General features: G+C 40.9%; 1 protein-coding gene across 1 annotated transcript in view; it reads left to right on the top strand.

Annotated features, from left to right (window-relative positions):
• The window catches only part of CFAP61 (cilia and flagella associated protein 61), a 411,230-nt gene that overhangs the window by 183,439 nt on the left and 204,568 nt on the right, over window positions 1–23,223 (top strand). Inside the window, exon 18 of the mRNA XM_069768933.1 lies at window positions 10,365–10,492. Within this exon, the coding sequence (XP_069625034.1) occupies window positions 10,365–10,492 (128 nt within the window). The remainder of the gene's footprint in view (window positions 1–10,364; window positions 10,493–23,223) is intronic.

Below are 23,223 nucleotides of genomic sequence, written 5' to 3'. Positions count from 1 at the left end.
AGCCCAAGAACTTCTGTAGACTCTTAAGAGATGTAGGCTGCGTCCAGTCACAAATAGCCTGAACCTTGACGGGATCCATCTCAATAGTAGAAGGGGAAAAAATATACCCCCCAAAAAAAGAAATCTTCTGGACTCCAAAGAGACATTTAGAACCCTTTACAAACAAAGAATTGGCCCGTAGGACCTGAAACACCTGCAGAACATGAGACTCCCAGTCATCAGAAAAAAACAAAACATCATCCAAATACACGATAATAAATTTATCCAGATATTCACAGAAAATATCGTGCATAAAAGACTGGAAGACAGAAGGAGCATTAGAAAGTCCAAAAGGCATCACCAAATACTCGAAATGGCCCTCAGGCGTATTAAATGCGGTTTTCCACTCATCACGCCTTATCCGCACAAGATTATACGCACCCCGAAGATCAATCTTAGTGAACCATTTAGCCCCCTTAATGCGAGCGAACAAATCAGTCAACAATGGCAAAGGATATTTGACTGTAATCTTATTCAAAAGACGATAATCTATGCAAGGCCTCAAGGAACCATCTTTTTTGGCCACAAAAAAAAAAACCTGCTCCCAAAGGGGACGAAGATGGACGGATATGTCCCTTTTCCAAGGACTCCTTAACATAATTCCGCATAGCAGTATGCTCTGGCACTGACAGATTGAACAAACGACCTTTAGGGAATTTACTGCCGGGAATCAAATCTATAGCACAATCGCAATCCCTGTGAGGAGGAAGCGAACTGAGCTTAGGCTCCTTAAAAACCTCCCGATAATCAGACAAAAATACCGGAACCTCAGAAGGAGTAGATGAAGCGATAGAAATCGGAGATGCATCATCATGAACCCCCTGACATCCCCAGCTTAACACAGACATTGTTTTCCAGTCCAGGACTGGGTTATGAGTTTGTAACCATGGCAGACCAAGCACTAAGACATCATGTAAATTATACAGTACCAGGAAGCGAATCACCTCCTGATGAACGGGAGTCATACGCATGGTCACTTGTGTCCAGTACTGAGGTTTATTCATAGCCAAAGGTGTAGAGTCAATTCCTTTCAAAGGAATAGGAACTTCCAGAGGCTCCAGACTAAACCCACAGCGATTGGCAAATGACGAATCCATAAGACTCAGGGCAGCGCCTGAATCTACATAGGCATCGACGGAAATGGATGATAATGAACAAATCAGCGTCACAGACAGAATGAACTTAGACTGTAAAGTACCAATGGCAACAGACTTATCAACCTTTTTTGTGCGTTTAGAGCATGCTGATATAACATGAGCTGAATCACCACAATAAAAACACAATCCATTTTTCCGCCTATAATTTTGCCGTTCACTTCTGGACTGAATTCTATCACATTGCATTATCTCAGGTGCCTGTTCAGAAGACACCGCCAAATGGTGCACAGGTTTGCGCTCCCGTAAACGCCGATCAATCTGAATAGCCATAGTTATGGACTCATTCAGACCTGTAGGCACTGGGAACCCCACCATAACATCTTTAATGGCCTCAGAAAGGCCATCTCTGAATTTTGCAGCCAGAACGCACTCATTCCACTGAGTAAGCACCGACCACTTCCGAAATTTCTGACAATATATTTCTGCTTCATCTTGCCCCTGAGAGAGAGCCAATAAAGCTTTTTCAGCCTGAATCTCTAGGTTAGGTTCCTCATAGAGCAAACCCAATGCCAGAAAAAACGCATCCACATTGAGCAACGCAGGATCCCCTGGTGCCAATGCAAATGCCCAATTCTGAGGGTCACCCCGCAGGAAAGATATAACAATCTTGACCTGCTGAGCAGGGTCTCCAGAGGAGCGAGATTTCAAGGAAAGAAACAACTTGCAATTGTTCCTAAAATTCAGAAAACTAGCTCTATCTCCAGAAAAAAACTCTGGGACAGGAATTCTAGGTTCAGACATAGGCGTATGTACAACAAAATCTTGTATATTTTGAACCTTAGCAGCAAGATTATTCAGGCTGGAAGCCAAACTCTGGACGTCCATGATAAACAGCTGAGGTCAGAGCCATTCAAGGATTAAGAGGAGGAAAGAAGCAGTCAAGCTTCAATTAAGGCTAGGCAGCAAACACTGAGGAGGAAAAAAAAAAAACTTCCTCAGACTACTTTTCCTCCTACTTCAGCCAAAACGATGACCAATTTTTTCAGGCCGGCTATACTGTCATGATCCCAATGGCAGGGGATCACAAAAGGACAAGCACAAAAACAAAACAAGCTCTAGGGTGATGGAACCTGAGCTGACCGCGATCCTGAACCTAAACACACAACTAGCAGTAGCCGGGGAACGTGCCTACGATGATTCCTAGACGTCTCGCGCCAGCCGAAGGATTAACTTCCCCTATAAGAAGAAACACAGACCTCACTTGCCTCCAGAGAAACACCCCACAGAAATAGCAGCCCCCCACATGTAATAACGGTGAAATGAGAGGAAAGCACATACGTAGTTATGAAAATAGAATCAGCAAAAATGAGGCCCGCTAAAGCTAGATAGCAGAGGATACAAAAGTGAACTGCGCGGTCAGCGAAAAACCCTTCACAAAACCATCCTGAAATTACTTGAACTCATGTGCCAACTCATGGAACATGAGGAGTAATTTCAGCCCACTAGAGCAACCAGCAGCAAGGAATCACATCTCTGCAAGCTGGACTAAGACAAAAATTAAGCAAAACGTGGAACAGGAAAATCAAAACTTAGCTTGTCCTGAAGATAACAGACGCAGGGAGCAGAGGTAAAAAGATACGCTGATTACATTGATAGCCGGTGAGGAAATGACAAAAAAAGGCAGGTTAAATAGGAAACTCCCATAACCTGATGGAACAGGTGGACACCAGAGACCGCAGAGAACACAAGTCACCCAGTACCATCAGTAACCACCAGAGGGAGCCCAAAAACAGAACTCACAACAATTCTCCCAGCTGCTGTATTGATGTGAACTGCTTCCCACCCTAATATATCTTTTGCTTGAGGATACTCCAAAGGATCTCAATAGGGTTGAGGTCAGGGAAAGATGGTGGCCACACCAGAGCTTCTCTCCTTTTATGCTCATAACAACCAATGACTCAGAGTTACTCTTTGCAGCATGAGATGGTACTTTATGATGCATGAAGATGATTTTGCTATGGGTGGCGCAGTGCTTTTTTTGTACCATGGAAGAAAGTACTCTGTCAGAACCTCTATGTACGTTGTCAAAATCATTTTCTCACCTTCAGGGACTCTATAAGGGGCTACCCGCTGTCTCTCCATGATTCAGGCCCAATGCATGACATTGACATTGACAGCCTTGTTGGGCCATGGTGGCCATCCACCAACTCTCCACTACTTGATCCATCTAAACAATCCAGGGTTGTACATCACTCATCAGTGTACAAGACTGTTTGAAAATTAGTCTTCATGTAGGTCTGGGCCCACTGCAGCCATTTCTGCATGTGAACACTGTTTAGGGGTGGCCACATAGTAGGTTTATGCACAACTGCAAGCCTCTGAAGGATCCTACACCTTGAGGTTTGCGGGACTTCAGAGGCACCAACAGCTTCAAATACTTGTTTACTGCATTGTAATGGTATTTTAGCAGCTGCTATGTTAAACCAAAGAATTTTTCTGACAGAAACCTTCCTCATTGTGCCTTTATCTGCACAAACCCATCTGTGCACTGTATCAGCCACAAATCTATTCACAAAATGATGATCACATTTAGGTTTTAATGAAATATCTAATGTTTTCATACCTTGCTCAAAGCATTGCACTATTTGATGCTTTTCGGCTGCAGAGAGATTTTTTTCCCATATTGCTTGAAACCTATGACCTGCTTAATAATGTGGAACGTCCTTCTTAAGTAGTTTTCTCTTAATTGGCCTCACCTGGCAAACTAATTAACATAGGAGTTTGAGATTGATTTCAGTGATCCAAAGAGACCTGAGACACAAACCCTCCATGAGTTTATTTGATAAAAAAATTGCATCTTTATGACACTTAAGTCCAATTAGCATAATAATTTGCAACGTTTTGTGTATCCAATGCATTAAAATATAGAATTGATTAATCCAATCTGTAAATGATGTAACAAATGTAAACTTTAGAATTGCACTTTTTTCAATGGCCGAAACGTATGGTATCAATAGAAACTACAGGTAGGCATACCAATAACAAGCCCTAATGGAGCTCCATTGACTGAAAAATAAAAATGTTACTGATCTTAGAAAATGATGACACAAACCTCCAATTTTAATTTATTTATTTTTATTTCTGAATTTTTTTTTACCACTTAAGTGAAAAAAACATTTATGCAAGTTTGATATGGTCATAACCGTGAATCATGATTCCGAGTCATTTTTAAAGATCATCAATACAATAGCCAAAAAGCCACTAATCTTGTTCACAATTTCACTAGGCTTGAATTTTGTTTCCATTTTCCAGTACAATAAATGATAAATCGAATAGCATCATTGACAACTGCAACTATTTTACCAGAAAAATTAAAATGTGATCTTGGAGGTGAAATCAGAAGTGCAAAATAAAATCACCAAGTCTTTAAGGAGTTAAATAGCGCAATTACTTTAATCCATCTTATTTGGAACCATATGTATTAGCTAATGTGAACATCCACTTTTTTTAGCTTTTATTCAGTAAGAATATTGAGTAAATTCTGAAAGACATCTTATTCTGTTTTGATATAACCCAGTTTAAAGGTACCTTGTGTGGCCACTGGATGTCAGAGTTCTTCTGGACAAAGCTTCGATTAGCAGGACATGTGCTCATTCAAATGGAGAAAAGGAGACAATACAATTTGGCTCATATTTCCAAAATTTGGTGCAGATGTAAAAACTCAATAAGAAAGGAAATCTGATTATATAGGAATCTGATATATTAATAAATTAGCAAAAGTTGGATCATCTTTATAGTTATTTTAGTTTGCATGTTTCAATTTTGTTTTCATTTTGTTGATGATGATAATGTTTATTTTTTTATGCTGTTTTTTTCTTTTTTTTTTTGCTGTAGTAAGAAAACATTTTTAAAACCTTTCTAACATTGTGTTCTAGAAATATTTCATAATACTTCAAATCAACAATGTATTATAATTTTACTAAATCATTTATTTGTATGAAGTGTTTGAAGTGCAAATTGATTGTGCCAACCAGTTTCTAAAATGGCATTTGTCAAATAGGATTTTCCATTAAATCATTTTGGTTCTTTTTTTTTTTTTTAATAAATATCATAGTAGTTTTCCATTTTGAAATCACTTGCATGTTATTGTAAAAACTTAATTAGCTTCTTTGGAATTATTTTTTTTTTTCAGAGTATTTATCCCAATTTTCTGGCATAATAAATGTTGAAAGACACAATATTTTGTCTGCCACTTTTCTTATTACAATTGTTGCTAAAAAAAACAAAGGCAGATCCGACCACCACTTGTCTGGCTAATGAATGTGGCATACGTTGCTCTGCGGAAGAGATTGAAGCAGCATTCCAATAATTCACCAGTATAAATAAAACATTGCCCCCATTTCTTGATGTATGTGAAAATAGTAGAAAAACCTATAAAGAATAAGTGCAGGGCAACAGTATACTCCATAAGATACTGTAAATATAGTTTAGTAGGTACCAGAGGTAAATATAATGGTACAGCAAAATGTAATCCCACTATTATAGAGGGATGCGTTAGCATAAGATAGCATTAATAATAAACAGACACGATATGTCAAAGTGAAGTATCATGAAGTAGGAAAAGTATAAATAAGTGAGAGATGTAAGTGTGTACAATGGCATGAAGGAGACTCGCCAGTCAATGAAAGAACTGCACCCAACTCGTGTTTCGCACCTTGAAGAATCTACATAGTTACATAGTTATTAAGGTTGAAGGAAGACTATAAGTCCATCTAGTTCAACCCATAGCCTAACCTAACATGCCCTAACATGTTGATCCAGAGGAAGGCAAAAAAAACCCATGTGGCAAAGAGTAAGCTCCACATTGGGGAAAAAAATTCCTTCCCGACTCCACATACGGCAATCAGACTAGTTCCCTGGATCAACGCCCTATCAAGGAATCTAGTGTATATACCCTGCAACATTATACTTTTCCAGAAAGGAATCCAGTCCCCTCTTAAATTTAAGTAATGAATCACTCATTACAACATCATACGGCAGAGAGTTCCATAGTCTCACTGCTCTTACAGTAAAGAATCCGCGTCTGTTATTATGCTTAAACCTTTTTTCCTCCAAACGCAGAGGATGCCCCCTTGTCCCTGTCTCAGGTCTATGATTAAAAAGATCATCAGAAAGGTCTTTGTACTGTCCCCTCATATATTTATACATTAAAATAAGATCACCCCTTAGTCTTCATTTTTCCAAACTAAATAGCCCCAAGTGTAATAACCTATCTTGGTATTGCAGACCCCCCAGTCCTCTAATAACCTTGGTCGCTCTTCTCTGCACCCGCTCTAGTTCAGCTATGTCTTATACACCGGAGACCAGAACTGTGCACAGTATTTTAAGTGTGGTCGAACAAGTGACTTGTATAGAGGTAAAATTATGTTCTCCTCATGAGCATCTATGCCTCTTTTAATGCATCCCATTATTTTATTTGCCTTTGTAGCAGCTGCCTGACACTGGCCACTGAATATGAGTTTGTCATCCACCCATACACCCAGGTCTTTTTCATTGACGGTTTTGCCCAGAGTTTTAGAATTAAGCACATAATTATACATCTTATTACTTCTACCCAAGTGCATGACCTTACATTTATCCCCATTAAAGCTCATTTGCCATTTATCAGCCCAAGCTTCTAGTTTACATAAATCATCCTGTAATATAAAATTGTCCTCCTCTGTATTGATTACCCTGCAGAGTTTAGTGTCATCTGCAAATATTGAAATTCTACTCTGAATGCCCAGAGGTTTTCTTCTATCTTTATGTGCTAATTGGCATACTTACCCTGTGCCAATGTTATTTGTATAGGTTTATGTGCAAATAGTAGCCAAAAAAGCCTAAGAGACGAATAATGAAAAATAAAAATAATGCACTGCTTGATCATTGCCTACAATATACAGGTGCATCTCACAAAATTAGAATATCATAAAAGAGTTAATTTATTTCAGTTCTTCAATACAAAAAGTGAAACTCATATATTGTATAGAGTCATTACAAACAAAGTGATCTATTAGAAGTGTTTATTTCTGTTAATGTTGATGATTATGCCTTACAGCCAATGAAAACTTAAACATCATTATCTCAGTAAGTTAGAATACTTTATAACATCAGCTTGAAAAAAAAATTTAAAATCAAAAATGTTGTTCAGGGTTCATTTTGCATCAATTACTGCATAAATGTGGCGTGGCATGGAGGCGATCAGCCTGTGGCACTGCTGAGGTGCTATGGAAGCCCAGGTTGCCTTGAAAGCAGCCTTCAGTTCATCTACATTGTTGGGTCTGGTGTCTCTCATCTTCCTCTTGGGGCTAAGGTCAGGCGAGTTTGCTAGCCAATCAAGCACAGTGATACTGTTGTTTTTATAACAAGTATTGGTACTTTTGGCAGAGTGGACAGATGCCAAGTCCTTCTGAAGAAAGAAATTTCCATCTCTAAAAAGCTTGTCTGCAGACGGAAGCATGAAGTGTTCTAAAATTTCCTGGTAGACGGCTGCGCTGGCTTTGGTCTTAATAAAGCACAGTGTACCTACACCAGCAGATGACATTGCTCCCCAAATCATCACTGATTGTGGAAACTTCACACTAGACCTCAAGCAGCTTGGATTGTGGCCTCTCCACTCTTCCTCCAGATTCTGGGACTTTGATTTCCACGGTCTAGTGTGAAGTATCCACAATCAATGATAGTTTTGGGAGCCATGTCATCTGCTGGTGTAGGTCCACTGTGTTTTATGGAGACTAAAGTCAGTGCAGCCGTCTACCATGAAATTTTAGAGCACGTCATGCTTCCCTCTGCCGACAAGCTTGTTGGAGATGGAAATTTTGTGTCTTTATTGACCTCTTTATTGACCTCTTGGATGAGTCATTGCTGCGCTCTTGGGGTAATTGTTGTCAGTCGGCCACTCCTGGGAAGGTTTAACACTGTTCCATATTTTCGACATTTGTGGATAATGGTTGTCACTGTGATTTGCTGGAGTCCCAAATTTTGAGAAATTACTTTATAAACTGTTCCAGACTGATGGATCTCCGTTACTTTGTTCCAGAATTTCTTTGGATCGCGGCATGATGTCTAGCTTTTGCGGATCTTTCGTTCTACTTCACTTTGTCAGGCAGGTCCTATTTAAGTGATCTCTTGATTGAGAATGGGTGTGTCAGTAATCAGCCCTGCATGTGGCTAGGGAATTTAAACTCTGCTTCCCAAAGATGTGATTAACCACAATTAATTTAAGTTTTATGGGGGAGGGGCAATCACTTTTTCATGTAGGGCACTGAAGATTTGGATTTATTTTTCATTTAATAATAAATACCTTTATTTATAAACTGTATTTTTCGTTTACTTGTGTTATCTTTGTCTAATATTTAAATTTGTTAAGTGATCTGAAACATTTAAGTGTGACAAACATGCAAAAGAATTGGAAATCGGGAAGGGGCAAACACAACTGTGTATATATATATATATATATATATATATATATATATATATATATATATACATATACAGTGGGGCAAAAAATTATTTAGTCAGTCAGCAATAGTGCAAGTTCCACCACTTAAAAAGATGAGAGGCGTCTGTAATTTACATCATAGCTAGACCTCAACTATGGGAGACAAACTGAGAAAAAAAAATCCAGAAAATCACATTGTCTGTTTTTTTAACATTTTATTTGCATATTATGGTGGAAAATAAGTATTTGGTCAGAAAGAAAATTTCATCTCAATACTTTGTAATATATCCTTTGTTGGCAATGACAGAGGTCAAACGTTTTCTGTAAGTCTTCACAAGGTTGCCACACACTGTTGTTGGTATGTTGGCCCATTCCTCCATGCAGATCTCCTCTAGAGCAGTGATGTTTTTGGCTTTTCGCTTGGCAACACGGACTTTCAACTCCCTCCAAAGGTTTTCTATAGGGTTGAGATCTGGAGACTGGCTAGGCCACTCCAGGACCTTGAAATGCTTCTTACGAAGCCACTCCTTCGTTGCCCTGGCGGTGTGCTTTGGATCATTGTCATGTTGAAAGACCCAGCCACGTTTCATCTTCAATGCCCTTGCTGATGGAAGGAGGTTTGCACTCAAAATCTCACGATACATGGCCCCATTCATTCCTTCATGTACCCGGATCAGTCGTCCTGGCCCCTTTGCAGAGAAACAGCCCCAAAGCATGATGTTTCCACCACCATGCTTTACAGTAGGTATGGTGTTTGATGGATGCAACTCAGTATTCTTTTTCCTCCAAACACGACAAGTTGTGTTTCTACCAAACAGTTCCAGTTTGGTTTCATCAGACCATAGGACATTCTCCCAAAACTCCTCTGGATCATCCAAATGCTGTCTAGCAAACTTCAGACGGGCCCGGACATGTACTGGCTTAAGCAGTGGGACACGTCTGGCACTGCAGGATCTGAGTCCATGGTGGCGTAGTGTGTTACTTATGGTAGGCCTTGTTACATTGGTCCCAGCTCTCTGCAGTTCATTCACTAGGTCTCCCCGCGTGGTTCTGGGATTTTTGCTCACCGTTCTTGTGATCATTCTGACCCCACGGGGTGGGATTTTGCGTGGAGCCCCAGATCGAGGGAGATTATCAGTGGTCTTGTATGTCTTCCATTTTCTAATTATTGCTCCCACTGTTGATTTCTTCACTCCAAGCTGGTTGGCTATTGCAGATTCAGTCTTCCCAGCCTGGTGCAGGGCTACAATTTTGTTTCTGGTGTCCTTTGACAGCTCTTTGGTCTTCACCATAGTGGAGTTTGGAGTCAGACTGTTTGAGGGTGTGCACAGGTGTCTTTTTATACTGATAACAAGTTTAAACAGGTGCCATTACTACAGGTAATGAGTGGAGGAAAGAGGAGACTCTTAAAGAAGAAGTTACAGGTCTGTGAGTGCCAGAAATCTTGATTGTTTGTTTCTGACCAAATACTTATTTTCCACCATAAAATGCAAAAAAAATGATAAAAAAACAGACAATGTGATTTTCTGGATTTTTTTTTCTCAGTTTGTCTCCCATAGTTGAGGTCTACCTATGATGTAAATTACAGACGCCTCTCATCTTTTTAAGTGGTGGAACTTGCACTATTGCTGACTGACTAAATACTTTTTTGCCCCACTGTATATATATATATATATACCATTGTGTATATATATATTATATGTAGTTGTCTAAGAATTTAATCTAATGTTCTTTTTTTTTTTCTACAGTCACCTTATGCATTGTACCACATTAATCGGAAGCTTACTTTGGAGCCCAAAATAACCATCAATGCTCATATTGTGGTAGTGGGGGCATCAGATGTTGGCATATCTTTCCTTGAAACACTTGTGTTTTGGTAAGATTCCTTCTTCGCTCATTTTTATTAGCATAGTAATGTAAATATATACTGTAAGAAGAATCCTAAGGATAATCGCGCTTCAATAGAAAATCTAGCAAGTGAAGCGTGTGTCAGGACCTGTGGTCCCATGTCTTACTTTGTTTAGGGACTTTTTCAAATAACAAAGTAAATAAAAATACATATTCTATAGTATTATGTCACTGTAATTTATTATGTTTGAGTCTCTAAACATTCACCAGAATAGTAACTTCATTTTTATTTTTTCATAATTGTATCGTTCTAAGAAACTTTGAAACCTGTCTATTAGAGATAAAGCCCAATTTTCTCAAATCTGTCTACAAATCTGCAATGAAGGATAAAATAACACTTGCTGCTTATAAAACTCTATGGAGATGGGAGGGGGGGAAACGGAGATAAAAGCAGAAGGAGCACAGGGAATTACTGATAAAAAATGCAGGAAAGTCATGTAATAGCTAGGAATAGTTTTATTCTTTACATGCAACCGCATGTTCAAAAAAGTCTCCTGAAGGTGCAGGTACAGTTAAATGGTTTTCTCTGTATGGTGATAGTTTTACTAGTTATCTAACTGATTAATGATAGCATGTGGAAAAGCTTTTCAACCAAGTTTAAATGTCATATTAATTATGGCATGAGCTTTTTTTAAAATGTAGGTAGCAGTTTAGTATAGGTAGGTTCATCACTGCATTCTTAAAAGGGCTGCCTCCTTTTAGAAAACTATGGGCTATAGGCTGCAGTAATTATAGCAAAACAAATGGTTTATCACTTATCGTGCCAGCCAGAGTCTAGCGCTCACTCTCCGCCTCTGTCCCAGTCGCTGTTGTTTGTCTACAGTGCTGAAATCACATCAACAGCACTGCAGACAATCACTGAGCTCAGCAGCTCTGACCTTGTCAGAGGTCACTGAATAGCTGCAGTTCTGCTGACGTGACGTCAACACTGCATGTAAACAGCAGACCAGGGAGCAGTGGTGGACAATCGGCAATCGACCCGTGGAGGATCAGTAATCCTCAGTTTGTTTTGTTACTGCAGCTTATAGCCATAGTTTTCAGAAAGGGCACAACCCCTTTTAAAATTGGAAGCAATCACTGATTTGGTGCTTGGCTCTTAACTATTGTTACATTATTTATATAATTTTTATGTTATTTGTCTCTCTTATTATTTCAAAATGCCCGATTCTTTGTTCCTGAAAGTCATAAGGCGCTTTGCCAGAGGAACCCATAAGTGGGTTATTCTGCTTCTCTCCACAAAACAACCCAAATCACGTCTCATGCTATGCACTGAGGAGGGTCAACACCCCGAAACACGTGTCAGCAAATTGAAATTCTAGTGTGGCTTTTATCCTAAGTCATGTGGCAAGGCTCATTAAAAGGGCCAAATTGTTTTTTAGGATTGCTACATCCAATAGGTGGCACTACAGTTCAAGTCCTCTTCATCTCTGAGGAGACAATTTTGCATATTTAATTTCCCATAAGGGCATTGTACAGCCTATAATTCTCCTTTCTCTGGCATGTCAGGTATATCACTCTCAGTAAGGAGAAACATTAGCCTTTATTCTCCATAAAAAATACAAGCCCACTCAACCAAGTATGCATGTGAAATAGCAGAGTGGGTTCTATAGCTGTCAGCCAGTAGCAGCCTAATGTCTAGACCAAGAAGTGACATTTATCTGCAACTGCTGCTACTCCATGTGTGAAGAGCAATCCCTACAAAACCTCCTCTCACCCAAAAGTAGAGAAAAACATTGTAGAGAACAAGGCGTTACCTGGTACATGGTTAAACAATATAGGAAATTATAAAAGTGTGTGCCAAATTGTGGTCTCTGAATCTCTGTAATTAAAAATACAATTGTGGGAATAAACACCTGCACGACTACAATATTGCATGAAATTGTTCATTAACTACAGAACAACATCGACATCAATTAGTGATCAGTGTTCATTGCAGTATATAGGGAGTGCCACACGGCAAATAGGAAAACGGATTGATAAGCTTCATAGAAAAGGGAGAGTTACCAGTGTGAGACATGTAACGACTGACAGCCTGCTCTCCTGATCTACATGTCTCACACTGGTAATGACCCCTCTCAGTTAAAATAATCTCTGGGGGTGGATTCTCAGTGAGATCTTTGTCCGGGCCCATAGATTTTTAAAGCTCATTTACATATTTTAAAAAATGAGGATTACTCTGAGTCTGGAATAAGATGTGAAGGTATCATTTTATTCAACTTTCTTTGACCAGCGTACCTATAAGACCAGCATTGTTCACGTTCCTATCCTCGTTAATGCCACTATCCCAATTTTCTGCCATAACTAAGGTTAAACTATTGGAGCAATTACTCCCGAGTGTCAGCTATACAGTGCAGCCACACATGTGCTAGAGCGGGTTCGCCTCCTGAGCCCGCCTCACACGGTTAGTGTGCTCATGTGCTGTACATATACAGGTCCTTCTCAAAAAATTAGCATATAGTGTTAAATTTCATTATTTACCATAATGTAATGATTACAATTAAACTTTCATATATTATAGATTCATTATCCACCAACTGAAATTTGTCAGGTCTTTTATTGTTTTAATACTGATGATTTTGGCATACAACTCCTGATAACCCAAAAAACCTGTCTCAATAAATTAGCATATCAAGAAAAGGTTCTCTAAACGACCTATTACCCTAATCTTCTGAATCAACTAATTAACTCTAAACACATGCAAAAGATACCTGAGGCTTTTATAAACTCCCTGCCTGGTTCATTACTCAAAACCCCCATCATGGGTAAGACTAGCGACCTGACAGATGTCAAGAAGGCCATCATTGACACCCTCAAGCAAGAGGGTAAGACCCAGAAAGAAATTTCTCAACAAATAGGCTGTTCCCAGAGTGCTGTATCAAGGCACCTCAATGGTAAGTCTGTTGGAAGGAAACAATGTGGCAGAAAACGCTGTACAACGAGAAGAGGAGACCGGACCCTGAGGAAGATTGTGGAGAAGGACCGATTCCAGACCTTGGGGAACCTGAGGAATCAGTGGACTGAGTCTGGTGTGGAAACATCCAGAGCCACCGTGCACAGGCGTGTGCAGGAAATGGGCTACAGGTGCCGCATTCCCCAGGTAAAGCCACTTTTGAGCTACAGAGAAGCAGCACTGGACTGTTGCTAAGTGGTCCCAAGTACTTTTTTCTGATGAAAGCAAATTTTGCATGTCATTCGGAAATCAAGGTGCCAGAGTCTGGAGGAAGACTGGGGAGAAGGAAATGCCAAAATGCCTGAAGTCCAGTGTCAAGTACCCACAGTCAGTGATGGTGTGGGGTGCCATGTCAGCTGCTGGTGTTGGTCCACTGTGTTTCATCAAGGGCAGGGTCAATGCAGCTAGCTATCAGGAGATTTTGGAGCACTTCATGCTTCCATCGGCTGAAATGCTTTATGGAGATGAAGATTTCATTTTTCAGCACGACCTGGCACCTGCTCACAGTGCCAAAACCACTGGTAAATGGTTTACTGACCATGGTATTACTGTGCTCAATTGGCCTGCCAACTCTCCTGACCTGAACCCCATAGAGAATCTGTGGGATATTGTGAAGAGAAAGTTGAGAGATGCAAGACCCAACACTCTGGATGAGCTTAAGGCCGCTATTGAAGCATCCTGGGCCTCCATAACATCTCAGCAGTGTCACAGGCTGATTGCCTCCATGCCACGCCGCATTGAAGCAGTCATTTCTGCCAAAGGATTCCCGACCAAGTATTGAGTGCATAACTGAACATTATTATTTGTTGGTTTTTTTGTTTGTTATTAAAAAACACTTTTATTTGATTGGATGGGTGAAATATGCTAATTTATTGAGACAGGTTTTTTGGGTTATCAGGAGTTGTATGCCAAAATCATCAGTATTAAAACAATAAAAGACTTGACAAATTTCAGTTGGTGGATAATGAATCTATAATATATGAAAGTTTAATTGTAATCATTACATTATGGTAAATAATGAAATGTAACACTATATGCTAATTTTTTGAGAAGGACCTGTACTACAGATGTCGCCAAGGGGTTTCACATCTGTAAAAGAAAATGTACAATGTCTGTTACATAGAAATGTGTATGTACACCAGTAGAAATACTTTCTCTACACCTCAACTTAGTTAAGTAAATAGGGCAGCACACTGCAGCGCCAAAACATGCAAACTTGAAAACACGAAATTTGAACTGCATTACTGCACTAGAAATATGAAAAATGAGAGCTTTTAGCGCATAAAAATGGCCAATTTTATGTGTACCTCGTAGCCACTTTACGGCATCTCTCTTATACGAGGTCCTACGCTTGACCTACCTCGCTGAGAATAAACGTCTCCATCTGAATGGGTACATGTGAAACCTCTTCTTGGACTCAAATTCTCTCTCTCTGTGGAGGGGTATTAGACCTACTATAATTAAAACACCTGAAGCTAGGAGGCGGGGAGTGCACGATCAGAAGGCTAGAGAATACATTTCAAAAACCTGACCTGCACATCCAAACATAGACTGAGTGTGAACAGGTGCTGAACCCAGAGTCGCCAACTCGTATATAGTTAAGTAAATAGGGCAGCACACTGCAGCGCCAAAACATGCAAACTTGAAAACACGAAATTTGAACTGCATTACTGCACTAGAAATATGAAAAATGAGAGCTTTTAGCGCATAAAAATGGCCAATTTTATGTGTACCTCGTAGCCACTTTACGGCATCTCTCTTATACGAGGTCCTACGCTTGACCTACCTCGCTGAGAATAAACGTCTCCATCTGAATGGGTACATGTGAAACCCATTTTAATTATAGTAGGTCTAATACCCCTCCACAGAGAGAGAGAATTTGAGTCCAAGAAGAGGTTTCACATGTACCCATTCAGATGGAGACGTTTATTCTCAGCGAGGTAGGTCAAGCGTAGGACCTCGTATAAGAGAGATGCCGTAAAGTGGCTACGAGGTACACATAAAATTGGCCATTTTTATGCGCTAAAAGCTCTCATTTTTCATATTTCTAGTGCAGTAATGCAGTTCAAATTTCGTGTTTTCAAGTTTGCATGTTTTGGCGCTGCAGTGTGCTGCCCTATTTACTTAACTATATACGAGTTGGCGACTCTGGGTTCAGCACCTGTTCACACTCAGTCTATGTTTGGATGTGCAGGTCAGGTTTTTGAAATGTATTCTCTAGCCTTCTGATCGTGCACTCCCCGCCTCCTAGCTTCAGGTGTTTTAATTATAGTAGGTCTAATACCCCTCCACAGAGAGAGAGAATTTGAGTCCAAGAAGAGGTTTCACATGTACCCATTCAGATGGAGACGTTTATTCTCAGCGAGGTAGGTCAAGCGTAGGACCTCGTATAAGAGAGATGCCGTAAAGTGGCTACGAGGTACACATAAAATTGGCCATTTTTATGCGCTAAAAGCTCTCATTTTTCATATTTCTAGTGCAGTAATGCAGTTCAAATTTCGTGTTTTCAAGTTTGCATGTTTTGGCGCTGCAGTGTGCTGCCCTATTTACTTAACTATATACGAGTTGGCGACTCTGGGTTCAGCACCTGTTCACACTCAGTCTATGTTTGGATGTGCAGGTCAGGTTTTTGAAATGTATTCTCTAGCCTTCTGATCGTGCACTCCCCGCCTCCTAGCTTCAGGTGTTTTAATTATAGTAGGTCTAATACCCCTCCACAGAGAGAGAGAATTTGAGTCCAAGAAGAGGTTTCACATGTACCCATTCAGATGGAGACGTTTATTCTCAGCGAGGTAGGTCAAGCGTAGGACCTCGTATAAGAGAGATGCCGTAAAGTGGCTACGAGGTACACATAAAATTGGCCATTTTTATGCGCTAAAAGCTCTCATTTTTCATATTTCTAGTGCAGTAATGCAGTTCAAATTTCGTGTTTTCAAGTTTGCATGTTTTGGCGCTGCAGTGTGCTGCCCTATTTACTTAACTATATACGAGTTGGCGACTCTGGGTTCAGCACCTGTTCACACTCAGTCTATGTTTGGATGTGCAGGTCAGGTTTTTGAAATGTATTCTCTAGCCTTCTGATCGTGCACTCCCCGCCTCCTAGCTTCAGGTGTTTTAATTATAGTAGGTCTAATACCCCTCCACAGAGAGAGAGAATTTGAGTCCAAGAAGAGGTTTCACATGTACCCATTCAGATGGAGACGTTTATTCTCAGCGAGGTAGGTCAAGCGTAGGACCTCGTATAAGAGAGATGCCGTAAAGTGGCTACGAGGTACACATAAAATTGGCCATTTTTATGCGCTAAAAGCTCTCATTTTTCATATTTCTAGTGCAGTAATGCAGTTCAAATTTCGTGTTTTCAAGTTTGCATGTTTTGGCGCTGCAGTGTGCTGCCCTATTTACTTAACTATATACGAGTTGGCGACTCTGGGTTCAGCACCTGTTCACACTCAGTCTATGTTTGGATGTGCAGGTCAGGTTTTTGAAATGTATTCTCTAGCCTTCTGATCGTGCACTCCCCGCCTCCTAGCTTCAGGTGTTTTAATTATAGTAGGTCTAATACCCCTCCACAGAGAGAGAGAATTTGAGTCCAAGAAGAGGTTTCACATGTACCCATTCAGATGGAGACGTTTATTCTCAGCGAGGTAGGTCAAGCGTAGGACCTCGTATAAGAGAGATGCCGTAAAGTGGCTACGAGGTACACATAAAATTGGCCATTTTTATGCGCTAAAAGCTCTCATTTTTCATATTTCTAGTGCAGTAATGCAGTTCAAATTTCGTGTTTTCAAGTTTGCATGTTTTGGCGCTGCAGTGTGCTGCCCTATTTACTTAACTATATACGAGTTGGCGACTCTGGGTTCAGCACCTGTTCACACTCAGTCTATGTTTGGATGTGCAGGTCAGGTTTTTGAAATGTATTCTCTAGCCTTCTGATCGTGCACTCCCCGCCTCCTAGCTTCAGGTGTTTTAATTATAGTAGGTCTAATACCCCTCCACAGAGAGAGAGAATTTGAGTCCAAGAAGAGGTTTCACATGTACCCATTCAGATGGAGACGTTTATTCTCAGCGAGGTAGGTCAAGCGTAGGACCTCGTATAAGAGAGATGCCGTAAAGTGGCTACGAGGTACACATAAAATTGGCCATTTTTATGCGCTAAAAGCTCTCATTTTTCATATTTCTAGTGCAGTAATGCAGTTCAAATTTCGTGTTTTCAAGTTTGCATGTTTTGGCGCTGCAGTGTGCTGCCCTATTTACTTAACTATATACGAGTTGGCGACTCTGGGTTCAGCACCTGTTCACACTCAGTCTATGTTTGGATGTGCAGGTCAGGTTTTTGAAATGTATTCTCTAGCCTTCTGATCGTGCACTCCCCGCCTCCTAGCTTCAGGTGTTTTAATTATAGTAGGTCTAATACCCCTCCACAGAGAGAGAGAATTTGAGTCCAAGAAGAGGTTTCACATGTACCCATTCAGATGGAGACGTTTATTCTCAGCGAGGTAGGTCAAGCGTAGGACCTCGTATAAGAGAGATGCCGTAAAGTGGCTACGAGGTACACATAAAATTGGCCATTTTTATGCGCTAAAAGCTCTCATTTTTCATATTTCTAGTGCAGTAATGCAGTTCAAATTTCGTGTTTTCAAGTTTGCATGTTTTGGCGCTGCAGTGTGCTGCCCTATTTACTTAACTATATACGAGTTGGCGACTCTGGGTTCAGCACCTGTTCACACTCAGTCTATGTTTGGATGTGCAGGTCAGGTTTTTGAAATGTATTCTCTAGCCTTCTGATCGTGCACTCCCCGCCTCCTAGCTTCAGGTGTTTTAATTATAGTAGGTCTAATACCCCTCCACAGAGAGAGAGAATTTGAGTCCAAGAAGAGGTTTCACATGTACCCATTCAGATGGAGACGTTTATTCTCAGCGAGGTAGGTCAAGCGTAGGACCTCGTATAAGAGAGATGCCGTAAAGTGGCTACGAGGTACACATAAAATTGGCCATTTTTATGCGCTAAAAGCTCTCATTTTTCATATTTCTAGTGCAGTAATGCAGTTCAAATTTCGTGTTTTCAAGTTTGCATGTTTTGGCGCTGCAGTGTGCTGCCCTATTTACTTAACTATATACGAGTTGGCGACTCTGGGTTCAGCACCTGTTCACACTCAGTCTATGTTTGGATGTGCAGGTCAGGTTTTTGAAATGTATTCTCTAGCCTTCTGATCGTGCACTCCCCGCCTCCTAGCTTCAGGTGTTTTAATTATAGTAGGTCTAATACCCCTCCACAGAGAGAGAGAATTTGAGTCCAAGAAGAGGTTTCACATGTACCCATTCAGATGGAGACGTTTATTCTCAGCGAGGTAGGTCAAGCGTAGGACCTCGTATAAGAGAGATGCCGTAAAGTGGCTACGAGGTACACATAAAATTGGCCATTTTTATGCGCTAAAAGCTCTCATTTTTCATATTTCTAGTGCAGTAATGCAGTTCAAATTTCGTGTTTTCAAGTTTGCATGTTTTGGCGCTGCAGTGTGCTGCCCTATTTACTTAACTATATACGAGTTGGCGACTCTGGGTTCAGCACCTGTTCACACTCAGTCTATGTTTGGATGTGCAGGTCAGGTTTTTGAAATGTATTCTCTAGCCTTCTGATCGTGCACTCCCCGCCTCCTAGCTTCAGGTGTTTTAATTATAGTAGGTCTAATACCCCTCCACAGAGAGAGAGAATTTGAGTCCAAGAAGAGGTTTCACATGTACCCATTCAGATGGAGACGTTTATTCTCAGCGAGGTAGGTCAAGCGTAGGACCTCGTATAAGAGAGATGCCGTAAAGTGGCTACGAGGTACACATAAAATTGGCCATTTTTATGCGCTAAAAGCTCTCATTTTTCATATTTCTAGTGCAGTAATGCAGTTCAAATTTCGTGTTTTCAAGTTTGCATGTTTTGGCGCTGCAGTGTGCTGCCCTATTTACTTAACTATATACGAGTTGGCGACTCTGGGTTCAGCACCTGTTCACACTCAGTCTATGTTTGGATGTGCAGGTCAGGTTTTTGAAATGTATTCTCTAGCCTTCTGATCGTGCACTCCCCGCCTCCTAGCTTCAGGTGTTTTAATTATAGTAGGTCTAATACCCCTCCACAGAGAGAGAGAATTTGAGTCCAAGAAGAGGTTTCACATGTACCCATTCAGATGGAGACGTTTATTCTCAGCGAGGTAGGTCAAGCGTAGGACCTCGTATAAGAGAGATGCCGTAAAGTGGCTACGAGGTACACATAAAATTGGCCATTTTTATGCGCTAAAAGCTCTCATTTTTCATATTTCTAGTGCAGTAATGCAGTTCAAATTTCGTGTTTTCAAGTTTGCATGTTTTGGCGCTGCAGTGTGCTGCCCTATTTACTTAACTATATACGAGTTGGCGACTCTGGGTTCAGCACCTGTTCACACTCAGTCTATGTTTGGATGTGCAGGTCAGGTTTTTGAAATGTATTCTCTAGCCTTCTGATCGTGCACTCCCCGCCTCCTAGCTTCAGGTGTTTTAATTATAGTAGGTCTAATACCCCTCCACAGAGAGAGAGAATTTGAGTCCAAGAAGAGGTTTCACATGTACCCATTCAGATGGAGACGTTTATTCTCAGCGAGGTAGGTCAAGCGTAGGACCTCGTATAAGAGAGATGCCGTAAAGTGGCTACGAGGTACACATAAAATTGGCCATTTTTATGCGCTAAAAGCTCTCATTTTTCATATTTCTAGTGCAGTAATGCAGTTCAAATTTCGTGTTTTCAAGTTTGCATGTTTTGGCGCTGCAGTGTGCTGCCCTATTTACTTAACTATATACGAGTTGGCGACTCTGGGTTCAGCACCTGTTCACACTCAGTCTATGTTTGGATGTGCAGGTCAGGTTTTTGAAATGTATTCTCTAGCCTTCTGATCGTGCACTCCCCGCCTCCTAGCTTCAGGTGTTTTAATTATAGTAGGTCTAATACCCCTCCACAGAGAGAGAGAATTTGAGTCCAAGAAGAGGTTTCACATGTACCCATTCAGATGGAGACGTTTATTCTCAGCGAGGTAGGTCAAGCGTAGGACCTCGTATAAGAGAGATGCCGTAAAGTGGCTACGAGGTACACATAAAATTGGCCATTTTTATGCGCTAAAAGCTCTCATTTTTCATATTTCTAGTGCAGTAATGCAGTTCAAATTTCGTGTTTTCAAGTTTGCATGTTTTGGCGCTGCAGTGTGCTGCCCTATTTACTTAACTATATACGAGTTGGCGACTCTGGGTTCAGCACCTGTTCACACTCAGTCTATGTTTGGATGTGCAGGTCAGGTTTTTGAAATGTATTCTCTAGCCTTCTGATCGTGCACTCCCCGCCTCCTAGCTTCAGGTGTTTTAATTATAGTAGGTCTAATACCCCTCCACAGAGAGAGAGAATTTGAGTCCAAGAAGAGGTTTCACATGTACCCATTCAGATGGAGACGTTTATTCTCAGCGAGGTAGGTCAAGCGTAGGACCTCGTATAAGAGAGATGCCGTAAAGTGGCTACGAGGTACACATAAAATTGGCCATTTTTATGCGCTAAAAGCTCTCATTTTTCATATTTCTAGTGCAGTAATGCAGTTCAAATTTCGTGTTTTCAAGTTTGCATGTTTTGGCGCTGCAGTGTGCTGCCCTATTTACTTAACTATATACGAGTTGGCGACTCTGGGTTCAGCACCTGTTCACACTCAGTCTATGTTTGGATGTGCAGGTCAGGTTTTTGAAATGTATTCTCTAGCCTTCTGATCGTGCACTCCCCGCCTCCTAGCTTCAGGTGTTTTAATTATAGTAGGTCTAATACCCCTCCACAGAGAGAGAGAATTTGAGTCCAAGAAGAGGTTTCACATGTACCCATTCAGATGGAGACGTTTATTCTCAGCGAGGTAGGTCAAGCGTAGGACCTCGTATAAGAGAGATGCCGTAAAGTGGCTACGAGGTACACATAAAATTGGCCATTTTTATGCGCTAAAAGCTCTCATTTTTCATATTTCTAGTGCAGTAATGCAGTTCAAATTTCGTGTTTTCAAGTTTGCATGTTTTGGCGCTGCAGTGTGCTGCCCTATTTACTTAACTATATACGAGTTGGCGACTCTGGGTTCAGCACCTGTTCACACTCAGTCTATGTTTGGATGTGCAGGTCAGGTTTTTGAAATGTATTCTCTAGCCTTCTGATCGTGCACTCCCCGCCTCCTAGCTTCAGGTGTTTTAATTATAGTAGGTCTAATACCCCTCCACAGAGAGAGAGAATTTGAGTCCAAGAAGAGGTTTCACATGTACCCATTCAGATGGAGACGTTTATTCTCAGCGAGGTAGGTCAAGCGTAGGACCTCGTATAAGAGAGATGCCGTAAAGTGGCTACGAGGTACACATAAAATTGGCCATTTTTATGCGCTAAAAGCTCTCATTTTTCATATTTCTAGTGCAGTAATGCAGTTCAAATTTCGTGTTTTCAAGTTTGCATGTTTTGGCGCTGCAGTGTGCTGCCCTATTTACTTAACTATATACGAGTTGGCGACTCTGGGTTCAGCACCTGTTCACACTCAGTCTATGTTTGGATGTGCAGGTCAGGTTTTTGAAATGTATTCTCTAGCCTTCTGATCGTGCACTCCCCGCCTCCTAGCTTCAGGTGTTTTAATTATAGTAGGTCTAATACCCCTCCACAGAGAGAGAGAATTTGAGTCCAAGAAGAGGTTTCACATGTACCCATTCAGATGGAGACGTTTATTCTCAGCGAGGTAGGTCAAGCGTAGGACCTCGTATAAGAGAGATGCCGTAAAGTGGCTACGAGGTACACATAAAATTGGCCATTTTTATGCGCTAAAAGCTCTCATTTTTCATATTTCTAGTGCAGTAATGCAGTTCAAATTTCGTGTTTTCAAGTTTGCATGTTTTGGCGCTGCAGTGTGCTGCCCTATTTACTTAACTATATACGAGTTGGCGACTCTGGGTTCAGCACCTGTTCACACTCAGTCTATGTTTGGATGTGCAGGTCAGGTTTTTGAAATATACACCTCAACTTAGTGACAACTCCTTCAAGTACATGTAAAAGTGTAACCAAACTTTGAAAAATGTTCTGATATGCTGTAGCCCCTTAGAAGCACTGTAAGTCCTGAGACCCCAACAATCACTAAAACCATAGAGCAGGAGCATTTAACTCGGTGTCCCCCAACTCCAGTCCCCAAAGGGCTATCAGCTGTGCACGTTTTCAGAATTTGTTTAGTATTGATTAGGTGGTAGACGTATCACCTGTGCTATACTAAGGTAACCCTGAAAACATGATCTGTTGGTGAACGCTAGGTAATGGGTGTGCTCATTCTGAGTATAGGCTGAATGGAAAGTCTGTAGATCCGTACACCACTGTGTGCATGCTCAAACTTTAGCTGAGCACTTCTGCCCAGTGGTTTGACCCACGGATGGAGGCCTGGACCCCACTAATCAACAGTGCTTTATGGAAACCTTAACATATCACAACATTTTTAAAAGTTTAGTTACATAAATATGCAGGGCCACTAAAAAGTTGGATTTGAGTGTAAAGGCTCATAAAAAATGATTGCGAGCTCCGGTGTTTTGTACTTTTTGCCAATAGAATGTTGCTAGTGGGAAAATAGGGTGTCGGTACTTAGGGGGTGTACTTACAAAGGTGCCGGACAACCTGCCTAATAGTATGACTGTAATGAATAGACTGTTAATCTGGGTGGCCAGGACATTATATTAGCTTTATCTGTGTG

The sequence above is a fragment of the Ranitomeya imitator genome, chromosome 5 (genome assembly GCF_032444005.1).
Source record: "Ranitomeya imitator isolate aRanImi1 chromosome 5, aRanImi1.pri, whole genome shotgun sequence".
NCBI classification, from domain to species: Eukaryota; Metazoa; Chordata; class Amphibia; order Anura; family Dendrobatidae; genus Ranitomeya; species Ranitomeya imitator.
Note: the sequence above shows the minus strand (reverse complement) of the source record. Positions and strands in the feature narration are given on the sequence as shown.